Source organism: Antechinus flavipes, chromosome 5 (assembly GCF_016432865.1).
Source record: "Antechinus flavipes isolate AdamAnt ecotype Samford, QLD, Australia chromosome 5, AdamAnt_v2, whole genome shotgun sequence".
In the NCBI taxonomy this organism is placed as follows: Eukaryota; Metazoa; Chordata; class Mammalia; order Dasyuromorphia; family Dasyuridae; genus Antechinus; species Antechinus flavipes.
The window spans coordinates 938,372-950,929 of NC_067402.1; the positions used below are offsets into that span (position 1 = coordinate 938,372).

At 61.2% G+C, this 12,558-nt stretch overlaps 1 protein-coding gene across 8 annotated transcripts in view; it reads left to right on the plus strand.

Annotated features, from left to right (window-relative positions):
- Positions 1–2,889: 2,889 nt before the first annotated feature.
- The window catches only part of PPP1R9A (protein phosphatase 1 regulatory subunit 9A), a 64,144-nt gene continuing 54,475 nt past the window's right edge, over positions 2,890–12,558 (plus strand). For 4 of the 8 annotated variants that reach the window (XM_052000362.1, XM_052000366.1, XM_052000367.1 and 1 more), the window contains exons 1-2: positions 2,891–3,001; positions 3,305–4,670. In XM_052000362.1, coding sequence (XP_051856322.1) covers positions 3,477–4,670 — 1,194 coding nt within the window. In that variant the 5' untranslated portion in view covers positions 2,891–3,001; positions 3,305–3,476. Of the gene's footprint in view, positions 3,002–3,077; positions 4,671–12,558 lie in introns of those variants that run through there. The other 4 variants (XM_052000365.1, XM_052000364.1, XM_052000368.1 and 1 more) reach the window with 2 other exon arrangements.

Genomic DNA, 12,558 nt, shown 5'->3' on the forward strand with positions numbered 1-12,558 from the left:
GGGCAACAGAGGTGTGCAGGGGCTGGTCTCGAAATGAGAACGGTGCAGAGGAGAGGTGCCCTGTCTGTGCCCGTCGCTTGCCCAGGGCACTGCCGGCAGAAGAGGATGGACAGGCTCTGGCTCCTTTGCTGGTGGACGGAGCGACCGCTCTGAAGGAGGCGGCGGCAGCTAGCTCGAGAAAAGTCACCCTCACCTGCGGGTGAGAAAGGCGCCCACAGGCCCGGCGCCCACTGTTACTAATCCTGACACATCTGGTTGCTAAGCAGAAAATTAGCCGCCTGTGATCTGTCAGCGTCATGAGTGATTCAGAGGCCCACGAGCCACAATGGAGGAAGCCACAGAGCCTCTCCTGCACGTGGCCTGGGGGAGGGGGCTGCTCTCTTGCCGGGGGCCTTAGAAGTCGGCCAACCATGGCCAGGCTCCCCGAAAGGTCCCGGGCCTCAAGGCGGGGATGCACACAGAACCGGGACCCCAGAATGTGACAGCTGCTGGGCAGTCCAAGGAGCGTCCAAAAGGCCTCACTCCTGTGCCATCTGCACACCTGTGCCATCTCACGCCAGGCTGCCCACGCTTCTGGCTCTCTTGCTACTCCACCCCTGGGTTTCCTTGTGGGGGTCCAAAGCATGAAGGGGAATCCCTTCTCCCACGGCAGATACCGCCCCCCCTCCCCACCCCAAATCTCCCGTCTGGCCTTTTGTGACGGACTCGAGCCCTTTCCCTGTCCGGCTCCGTCCTGTGGGTTCTCTTCGGGCCCGGAGGAAAGAGTGGGGCTGATGACATGGAGCAGCTGTGTCTCACTTAACTCCGACTAAGGGGCAAATGGAGCCCTCACCTTCCTGATGCCCTTGGTCCTCTTCCGGAGGTGAAGGACGAGCAGCAAGTTTCTCCCCGTCCTTCCGGGGTGTCCCTTCTGGGGTGTCGGTGGGCAGCCAGGGCCCTGGCCGCTTCTCTCAGGGAAAGGATTTAAGAAAAGCAGAATAAGCAAATGGCCTCAATTGGTGGAGCATTTTCAAAACTCCCTTAGGGGAAAAATGAGGCAAAAAATGAGACAAAAAATGAGACCGGGGCTTGTGGCTGGCACTGTGGGCTCGAGGCTGGCACTATGGGCTCGTGGCTGTCACTGTGGGGCTCGAGGCTGGCATTGTGGGCTCATGGCTGGCACTATGGGCTCGAGGCTGGCACTGTGGGCTCGAGGCTGGCACTATGGGCTCGAGGCTGGCACTATGGGCTTGTGGCTGTCACTGTGGGGCTCGAGGCTGGGGGGCTCGTGGCTAGCACTGGCTCTCTGCCAGATATTAAGCTAATCCTGGGGAGCTTCTACAACCACCAACATATGTTCTCAGAAATAGGGGCTGAGCAAAGAGGAGACCGGGCCAGGGAGCGGGCACAGGATCGGGCCTTTGTTGATGTCCAGGCCAGGCTCAGCTCTAGATGAGGAAGAGCCCAGCCTGCCCATTCTAATGGTGGAACCTGAATCTAAGTATATCTAAAGCCCCCACTAAGTGGGGAGGAGGCAGGAGCAGGTGAGATGCCATGGAGCTAGAAACCAGCAGGTGGGCAACAGGTTGGACATGGCAATAAGGGGATGAGAGGGTGGAGGACTGACATAGGGGCCTGGAAGGATGCGGGAAATATGGAGGCGGGGCAGGGGGGGGATGTCCGAGGTGACGCTGGGGACATGTTGGGTGAGGCAAGTTGGGCCTATGGGACGTCCAGGTGACTGTCTAGCAGACAGCTGGTAATTCAGGACTGGGGCTCAGGACTGGACTAGGGGAAGGAGGTGGATGGGGGGGAGAGACAGAAAAAACAGAGAGAAGGGGGGAGAGACAAAGAAATAGAAAGGGAGAAAGAAGGGCAGGGAGGGAGGGGGAGAGACAGAGAGGAGAGAAGGGGAGGGAGAGACAGAGAGAAAGGGCAGCGAGAGAAACAGGAGAGAAGAGGGAGGGAGGGAGAGGGTGGAGGGGACAAGCGCGCTTAAGAGACTAGGAGAAGGGGCTGGACTCGGAAACAAGAGGGGCGGGAGACTGGGGCAGGCTAGGGTTTGCCGCTCCCCCCCGGAGATAACGCCCTGGGGCACAAAAGCGAGGGGGTCCCTGCACTTCGGGTGCGGAGTGCAAGCCGGCGAGATCCAGAACGAACGGGAAGCAGCAGCGGGGCAGGGGTAGGAGGAAACCCGGGAAGCCCTCCTGGAAGTGGCGCCTGAGCTGAACTTTTTAACGTTAAAATGTTTCCTTCCAATTCCACCCCCCCCCCCAAGGCGAGAAGCCCCCCCCTCCCCCCGGGGCACGTGAAGTCGCGCCAAACAGACTGGGTTTCAGCATTTTTTTCAATGAGAAAGATTTGCCTTTGTCTCCTTCCCCGCCACGAAGAGAAGCGGGGAGACAGCTCCCGGCCCGGCCCCGCGGACGCCCAGTTCTGTCTCCGGGGCGCCCGGTTCCCGGCCAGGAGGCGGGGCCCGCTCCAGCCCAGCGGGATCCCCGCCCCTGGGGGAGGGACAATGAGGGGAGTCCGTCCCGAAGTCGGCGCCCCGCCCCTCCCCGCCCTGGCTCCGCGCGTCCTCAGTTTCCCATCCTGGCCCCGGGGGCCTCTCCTGGCGGGGCGCACCCTGGGGGGCCGGGATGGAGACGGAAGACTCTCCTCAGGCCCTTGGGTCCCAGGCCCGGGCCTTCTCGTGGACGGAAGGCCCCCACAGCCCACGGCCCGCCCGCTCGGGATGGCCCCGCCTCCTGAAGCGTGGCCCCGCCCAGGACCCACCCCCTCAACCCGCGCCTCTCCCCCACGTCGAAAGGCGCCGCGCGTGCGCGCGCGGGTGCGGGCCGGGGTCACGCGCGGCGTCTCTGTGTGCGCGCACGGGGGGCGGAGGCCGCGGCTGAGGAGGAGGAGAAGAAGAGGGAGGAGGAGGAGGAGGGGGGAGGAAGGCCGCTAACCCTCGGACCTGAGAGAGGACTGGGAGGACACAGAGAAGACTCGGGTCCTGTGAGGCCGCGGGGCGCGAGCGCAGGTGGGTGAGCGCGTGCGTGGGCGCGTGCTCGCGTGCGGGGGCACGGGAGAGGGCTCGGACCCATCCGCGGGGAAGGGGCCGCTCGGGGTTCGGCCCCCCCAGGCTCCTTCCCCGTCCCGGTCCCTTGTCGGGGTGTCTGCTGCGCGGGGAGGGTTGCGCCTCCCCCCCATGTGTGCGTGTGTGCATGTGTGTTTGTGTGTGTGCACGCGCGCGTGGGGGGGCGCGGGGGCTCTCTTTGTGGGGGCGGCGGGCCCCGCGCCCCCTCGCCGGGACTTGACTCCAGCCCCCATTTGTCTGTTGCAGATGAGCCTCGTGGGCGGCTCCGCCAGCACCGCAGCCGCCGCAGCCTCCTCGGCCGCCTCTGTGCCTTTGCCCAGCCGCCTCCTGACGCTCGTGGGCCCCTGAGCGCGGGGGCCCGGACTCCAGCCCCCCCGTGCCGGGCCATGCCCGTGGGCTCTGCAGCCCTCATGTCAACATGATGAAAACGGAGCCCTCGGGGGAGCGGAGCACCCTGCGGAGCGCCTCCCCACACCGGAATGCCTACCGCACGGAATTCCAGGCTCTCAAGAGCGCCTTTGACAAGCCCAAGGCCGAGGGGGACCCCAAGGCCAAAGAGGGCGAGGGCTCCCAGCAGAGCAGGGGCCGCAAATATGGCTCCAACGTCAACAGGATCAAGAACCTCTTCATGCAGATGGGCATGGAGCCCAGCGAGAGTGGGGCCGCCCCCCCCAAAGCCCGGCCCAAAGGGGGGCCCCCCTCCCCGCCCCGGCTGCTGGAGAAGGCGGACGGCTGCGTGCTGAAGCTGGAGTCTTCCGTGTCGGAGCGCATCAGCAGGTTCGACACCCTGCACGATGGCCCGTCCTATTCCAAGTTCTCGGAGACCCGGCGCATGTTCGAGAGGAACAGCCGGCGCTCCCCGCAGTCCGAGCGGCCCGGGGCTGAGGGGCCCGACGACTGGCCCGCCGCCAAGTCCAACCGGGGCAGCACGGACTCCCTGGACAGCCTCAGCTCCCGGCCCGAGGCCGTCTCCCCCACTGTCAGCCAGCTCAGCGCCGTGTTTGAGAACTCGGACACGCTCAGCGAGAACCACGAAGAGGACTCTGGGCCGGGCGCCGAAGCGCCCAGCCCCCTCAAGGAACCCGACTCTTGGGGTCCTCCGGACCCCCGGGGGCCCGAGGCCGCAGGCGCGGCACCGGATGGCCCCGGCCGGGGAGCCCAGGAAACGGCTGCCTGGCCCTCGGAGGCCGAGGAATCGGCTGCTCCCCACCAAGGGAGGGGCCCCGGGAAACCAGCCGGACCCGAGGATGTGGCCAAAGCGGCATCCGAGGAGCTGCCTGCTCTCCAGCCCCCCTCTGCTGAGCCCGAGGCCCCGAAAGCCCCCGGGGACCGCCTGGCAGGGGACGCCCCTGGCAAAGAGGGGGTCCCTGAAGAAGGGAATGCGGCCCAGAGCTCCCACGTCTACATGCACACGGACTACAGCGTTTACCGGGTGCGCTCCAGGTATAACTCGGACTGGGGGGAGGCGGGCACAGAGCCCGAGGACCAGGAGGACAGCGACGAGAACCTGGACTATCAGCCCAGCAGGGACTACCTGGAGATCAGCGGCCTGCCCGAGGAGGACGACGTCCCGGCCAACCGCAAGATCCAGTTCAGCCGGGCACCCATCAAGGTGAGTGGCTGTCCGGGCCTGGGGGCAGGGGCTGATAGCTGATGGGCGGCTCCCGGGGCTGGTGGCGGCTCCCGGGACCTGGCCTGGGGACCTTAAGTCTCCTGATAGTGTCAGTGACCTTGGTGGCCTGCTGGAAGATTTCTCAATTTGGTTGGGCCTTCTCTCCTGGAGCGGTCTCAGTCTCCTCTGCCTTCCTGTGGTCCTGCTGAAGGCCTGGGGCTTGGGGGGACAAAGGGCTCTTGGAAATCTCTTGGAGGTGTGATCTGGAGCCCTAAAGCTGAGGCTGTTCAGTTTTCAGCTACAGACGATAGGACAAGTCCTCAGGGAGAAAGCTCCCAGCCTTCCCTGGAAGGTCTGGAAACTGGGTGTGGGGTCCCCTCCCTCAGGAAATTTCCTATGGGGAAGGCGGCTTCCAAAAGGAAAGTTCTCCAGTGGAGGACCTAGAGATGGGTGAGAAATCCCAGAACAGGGAACAGGACAGTTCCAGGGGCATGAGGGGCCAAGAGAGCAAGGTGAGCCTCCTTCACATCTGGGGCCCTTCACACTACTAGGGCCCCCTTCACACCAGGGCCCCCTTCACACCAGGGCTCTCCTTCACCCCAGGGCTCCTTTCACACCAAGGCCTCCACATCTGGGGCCCTTCACACCACCAGGGCCCCCTTCATGCCAGGGCTCTCCTTCACACCAGAGCTCTCCTTCATACCAGGGCCCCCTTCACACCAGGGGTCCCCTTCACACCAGGGGCCCCCTTCACACCAGGGCCCCCCTTCACACTAGGGCCCCCCTTCACACCAGGGCTCTCCTTCACACCAGGGCCCTCCTTCATACCAGGGCCCCCTTCACCCCAGGGCTCCCCTTCACACCAGGGGTCCCCTTCACACCAGGGGCCCCCTTCACACCAGAGCTCTCCTTCACCCCAGGGGCCCCCTTCACACCAGGGCCTCCTTCACCCCAGGGGCCCCCTTCACACCAGGGCCTCCTTCACACCCTGCTTCCATCCCACCAGGGGGCCCCTCCACACCTGGGGCTCCCCTTCACCTAGGTCCCCATTAATGCAGCCAGGATGGATGGGGTCAGACCTCGTGTTTGCTTTTAGAAGTTTCTGGGGCTCGGTTGCTTTGAGGTGGATGGTCCTGGAGCCCCTTTCTTTGAGCCTAAAGGTTTTTGTGAACCATTCGAAGTTTTGAATTTGGCTTTTCCCTGCCTCCTCTCACCTTTTCCTGGCTCTCAGAAAGGAAGGAAGGAAAGAAGGAAGGGAGGAAGGAGGTTCTGAAGGAACCTGGAACGCAGGAGCACTGTATTTTTTTATTCCTCCTGGAACAACCCGTGGGTGGAATTCCTGTGCAGGAGGCCCCAGCTCGATGATGGTGATGGGGGGAGGGGCCTGGCCACAATTGACCCCGGGCCCACCATTAGCCGGCTTCTCTCAGCTTCCGGTGCCGGTTTCCCCAGAGACACGCCATGGGAGCTGCCGCCCGGCTCCCCCCGACTGGTGCGTCGGCCAGCGCTGTGCTCCCTGATGTGTCAGTTTGGAAGCCGGGGCCCCCAGCTGCCTCGGTGCTGTGGACCCCTTTTGTGGGGAGGGTTTCCAGGAGAGGCCGGGTGGGGGACCTGCCCGCGGCCCTCCGGCTGGGGAGAGCTGCCAGGAGTTCCTGAGTAAATGAGGAGGGCGTGCAGGCTCCTCCATGCAGGAGGGTCAGCCCTCAGAAGGGGCCGCTCTTTGTGAGCCCGTTTGGAGTCTTCTCAGTGGACGGGCTGGCGTGGCTCACCATTGCCTTCCGCAGTTCATTTCACAGGGGAGGAAACTGAGGCAGGCAGGCGCAGCAGCTTGCTCTGAGTCACATGGCTAGTCTGAATCTGGATTTGAATTTAGCTCTTCGGGCCCAGCTTGTGCCCAGCTCCATGCCCAGGGTGGGCAGAAGGACCCTGCCCAGGGGCCTCTGGCTGGACGTTCCTGGGACTCTCTGGACACGCCCTCCACACCCAGAGGAGCCGATCTGATCTTCAGCGTAACTGAGAGGGCGGAGTGCCCTGGGCAGGGGATGACCTGGAAGCCAGTGGGGTTTGGTGCGCCCCTTTCCCCCCCGGGAATGAGGATTCTTGCCGCCAGGGATCCCCGGGGAGGCCGCGGCTGCTGCCTGTCCCCTTCGGCACGCCCTCTTCTCCGCAATGCCCTCCCGGGCGCCCCAGGCCCGGGCCCGGCTCCTCCCCAGAGTGCTCTGGGCCCCGCGGTCTGGTGACAAGCTGGCCGGCCGAGGCCGCTCCAGCCCAGCGGGCCCGGGAGATCGCTGCGCAGGCAGGGCAGGGCAGGCATGTGACTCCGGGGGTCCCCGGGCCGTGCCGCCCTGGTCCCTGCTGCTGAGCTTGAGGTCGTGCTGATTCGGGGCCCAGGACCCCCGAGAGCCATTTGTATTGGTGACTCAGCTCAGCCTCAGAGGGGAAACACAAGCAGAAATCTCTCGGGAAAAAGCCGGTGGGGGCACCGTGGGGACGGGGCGGCCGGAGTAAAACACCCAGCCCGGCCCCAGCTGTCCCTGGGAAGCGGTTCTCAGAGGTGGGCCCGCCCCGGGGGCTTTCCTTCCAAGGGAAGCAAGCAAGGTGCCTCCCAGGAGTCTGGCACTGGCCCTCCCGGAGGTCTCAGAGGCAAACAGATCCTCCGAGAGGGACTGGGCGGGGGCAGCCTCGCCTGGCCCTGGAATGCAGGCCTCTCTCGGAGGCTCCTCCCAGAACCTCCCTTTCAGGAGGGCTCCCGGCACTGCCTCAAGCAGCCTGGCCTGGGGGTCCCTGCACCCTGTTGTGCTGCTGACTCCCCTGGTCTTCCTGTAGGGAAACTGCAGGGTCTGCCATCTCCTGCCCTTGGCAGATGAGGAAACTGAGGCAGACAGGGCAAAGGGACTTGGGAAGGATCACACAGCCAGGAAGTGTCATGAGGCGGGATTTGAACTCAGGGAGGACTTCCTGCCTCAATCTGCTGTGCCCCTCCCCCCACCCTTGCAACAATGTTTCTCTGCATGGTTACAGTGTTACCCAGACAGCCCGGAAGGAGCTCCCTGCAGTCTCCTTCCCTTCCACAGTCCAGTGGGCTTCCCTGGCTCCTGCATCTGTGCCTGGGGCCCCAGGCTGGTCTGGCCAGCCGGCTCCTTCCAGGGTTGGTCAGGGGTCCTGTTTGTTCTCACAGCCATCCGCAGTCACACCATCTGCACACACACACACACACACACACACACACAGACACACACTCACACAGACATACTCACACACACAGACACACACTCACACAGACACATACACACACACACAGACACATACACACACACAGACACACACAGACACATACACACAGACACACACAGACACACACACAGACACATACACACACACACAGAGACACTCACACACACACATACTCACACTCACACAGACACACACACAGACACACACATACTCACACAGAGACAACTCACACAGACACATACACACACACACAGACACACTCACACAGACACATACACACACACACAGAGACACACACACACAGACACACACAGACACACACACACAGACACACACATACTCACACAGAGACACACACACACATACTCACACTCACACAGACACATACACACACACACAGACACATACTCACACACAGACACACACTCACACAGACACATACACACACACACAGACACACACACACACACATACTCACACTCACACAGACACACACACAGACACACACATACTCACACAGAGACAACTCACACAGACACATACACACACAGACACACTCACACAGACACATACACACACACACACACACACACATACACACACACACACACACACACTCACACACAGACACACACACACACTCACACAGAGACACACACACACATACTCACACTCACACAGACACACACACAGACACACACATACTCACACAGAGACAACTCACACAGACACATACACACACAGACACACACTCACACAGACACATACACACACTCACACAGACTCACACACACACTTATACACATACTAATTCACACTTGGTTGTCTCCCTCTTCTTCCCCTCCAGGTGAGAATACTCTGGCTGAGTCAGACAGCCCAAATCCCCTCCCAGGGCCCCTTTCTCGGTTCTGGGGCCCCTCGCGCCTCCGCACCCCAGAAGTCAGCTGCCCTTTCAGACGCGTCTGTGCCTTGTTCTCCAGCGGGGACAGATTCCCTTCCCGGCCAGGGGCTTGGGAACCTCCCGCAGAGCTTTCCACTTGTGCCTGGGGGAATCCCCAAGCTAGGGCAATCACATTGAGAAGCTTGGGGAGGTTGAGCCACGTCAGGGAAGAGGGCAGAGCTCCTGAGCAGGCCCCTCCTTGGAGTGGGGCAGGCTTCTCTCTGTCTCTTGTCCTTGTCACTTTCTTCTGCCTGTGGACCCGATGTCCTGCAGGCAGGGCCTGGCTCAAAGAATGATGAGAGATGTTCCCCGACGGGTCTGGAACCGCTCAGCTTGTTCTTTTTTGCAGCTTCTTTTGAACCTGGACGGGCAGGGTGTGCGGTGAGCCTAAGAAAGAGAGCTCGTCCAGCTTTTGTCTCTGAGGGCGCAGTCCCCATTGCTGAGGGGGCCTTTTGGGTGTTTGCTGGGCTTCTCACTGTGCTTGGAGCTGGGGGGGCGGGGCAATGCTGAGATTGCTTCACACTGAAGGGGAGGCCCCAGGGTGGGGTGGCCAGCCTCAGTGCCTTAAGATCCCTCCACTGCCATTTCTACCTCTCACCCACTTCTGCTCTGATTTGGTTCCAGTGTCTTTCAGCAGGCTTCCACTTCTTCCAGTGACAGTGCAATAGTGTCGGTGTGACAGTGCAACAGCGTCAGTGCAAGTGTCAGTGTGACAGTCAATGCAAGAGCTTCAATGCAAGGGTCAGTATGACAGTGTCAGTGACAGTGCAACAGCGTCAGTGCAAGTGTCAGTGTGACAGTGCAACAGTGTCAGTGGGACAGCATCAGTGCAAGTGTCAGTGTGACAGTCAATGCAACAGCTTTAGTGCAAGTGTCAGTGGGACAGCATCAGTGCAAGTGTCAGTGTGACAGTGCAACAGTGTCAATGTGACAGCATCAGTGCAAGTGTCAGTATGACAGTGCAACAGCGTCAGTGCAAGTGTCAGTGGGACAGCATCAGTGCAAGTGTCAGTGTGACAGTGCAACAGTGTCAATGTGACAGCATCAGTGCAAGTGTCAGTGTGACAGTGCAACAGCGTCAGTGCAAGTGTCAGTGGGACAGCATCAGTGTAAGTGTCAGTGTGAGTGCAACAGTGTCAGTGGGACAGCATCAGTGCAAGTGTCAGTGTGAGTGCAACAGTGTCAGTGGGACAGCATCAGTGCAAGTGTCAGTGGGACAGTGTCAATGCAAGTATCAGTGTGACAGTACAACAGCGTCAGTGCGAGTGTCAGTGTGACAGTCAGTGCAACAGTGTCAGTGCAATAGTGTCAATGTGACAGCATTAGTGCAAGTGTCAGTGGGACAGTGCAACAGTGTCAGTGGGACAGCATCAGTGCAAGTGTCAGTGGGACAGTGCAACAGTGTCAATGTGACAGTGCAACAGCATCAGTGCAAGTGTCAGTGTGACAGTGCAACAGTGTCAGTGGGACAGCATCAGTGCAAGTGTCAGTGTGACAGTCAATGCAAGAGCTTCAGTGCAAGGATCAGTATGACAGTGTCAGTGACAGTGCAACAGCGTCAGTGCAAGTGTCAGTGTGACAGTGCAACAGTGTCAGTGGGACAGCATCAGTGCAAGTGTCAGTGGGACAGTGTCAATGCAAGTATCAGTGTGACAGTACAACAGCGTCAGTGCGAGTGTCAGTGTGACAGTCAGTGCAACAGTGTCAGTGCAATAGTGTCAATGTGACAGCATTAGTGCAAGTGTCAGTGGACAGTGCAACAGCGTCAGTGCGAGTGTTGTGTGACAGCATCAGTGCGACATCAGTACAGTGTCAGTGTGACAGTCAGTGCAACAGTGTCAATGTGACAGCATCAGTGCAAGTGTCAGTGTGACATCAGTACAGTGTCAGTGTGACAGTAAGTGCGACAATGTCAGTGCAATAGTATCAATGTGACAGTCAGTGCGCCAGTCAGTGCATAGGGTCAGCATAACATCAGTGTCAGTGGTTACGGTTGTTTCCCCCCTGCCTCTACCCCATCCTGCCCCATTTCTGAGTGCCGCTTAATCTTTCTGACCCTCAGTTCACCCTTAATCCCCTCATAGAGCTGGGGAGGGAGGGTCGGGGGCTTTCAAGTAAGAGCTAAATGGAGTCGCTTAGGAGAGGCTTCCCACCCCGGTCGTTGGCTGCCTCCCGAGCCCCGACACTAACAGTGGGGGAGCCCCGAGGCCTCTCTGAGCCTTCCTCACCACCTCCTGAGTTCACAACCCACTCCTCCCCCCTTCTCCCTGCTCGGCTTGCCTCGCCTCAGAGAGCTTAGCGGGAGGGGGGAAGGGTCTGTGCTCCAGGGGGCCGGGCCTGAGGTGGCTGCAGGGAAGCTTCCCCCCCGCCTGGGTGCCCAGGAACTGGCTCCGGCCAGAGGCGCCGGGTGTCCCTCCTGAGTCCCAGCAGCGGCCACTCAGGATGGGGCGGCCAGGAGGGAGTTTCTGCAGACACAGATGCCGCCTTGGCTTGTGAGGTTCGGTCTTGGCCAACCCTGCGGCTGAGCGGTTCTGAAGGGCTGGCAGTGGCAACGGGAGCGCTGGAGCTCCATCGGCCAGGGGGCTTCACCTTTGGGGGCCCTGGAGGTATTGGTGGGAACAAGCAGAGAGCCCGGAGATCTGAGGGCACTGGGGGGGGGGGGGGGGGAGAATGGGAAACTACCTGAGGGCTGAGCAGCCTTTGCATCTTGTGAGCTTCCTGCTCCAAGGCCCTGGAATCCATTCCTCCCCAGGACCAGAGTAGTTAGTTGAAAATAAACTTTTTGGCCGGAGGCTTCATTGCCCCTCCCCCAGACAGCCTCCTGCACCCCCTTCTCTGCTTTAAGCAGTTTTCCAATGCCACAGGCCCCAGGCTCTTGGTGATGGGGGCCTCCTCCTCTGGAACTGGGTTAGGAGTCATCAGGCCCTCTGCGTACTCCATGGAGTTGTTAGGTGGCCTGTCCTGTGGCAGCGTTTCTGGCCTTGGCGCTCTCCTGCTTTGGGAACTGAACTTTCTGGTCTTCCTGCTGAGTGTTGCTGCCCTTGGGGCCTTCACTTGTCTGTCTCAGTTACCTCGCCTGTAAAATGGGGGCAGCGCCCTCCCATCTCCTCGCAGGCGGCCTCCTGGCCCTGGCCCTTGCTGCTCCCCAGGGACCCCTTCAGACCGAGCCTCCCTCCTGGCCTGCCGATCCTGGGCTCTGGCCGCCTCCTGTGGGTGGAAGTGCCCGGAATGGCTGTCCCTGACTAGCTGGGCACTGGGGCCGCCCCCTCCCCATCATGAAGTCAGGCCCAGCATCTCTGTGGGGCTGCTCTCCTCCTGCTGGGCGGCAGGGTCTTGGGAGGCTCCTGTGGGGGTGCCCCGACCGGTGGGGAGCCCTCCCTTCACACCCATCTCTGCCCCACCCTTGTCCTGGATGTTCTTCCTGGCAGGAGAGCTCGCTCTGCCTTGTGTCCCAGCCTGAGGGCGCCAGCTCCGAGACAGGGAGTTCAGGAAGCCCTCCGACCCGCTGAGGGGCTACATTCCCCTCAGGAAAGCCGGGACTCTGGCTCCCTCCTGCTGCCTCTCTCCATCCCTGGGCCCCTGATGGCAGTGGCTGCTCCCCCTTTTTCTCCCCCTCCACCAGGGGGATTGTTCCAGTGGACTTGGCCGGCTGCTGTTTTCATGCTCTTGTTCCCTGTGGTTTGGGTCAAATTAAAAAGAAGATTGAGTTAATTC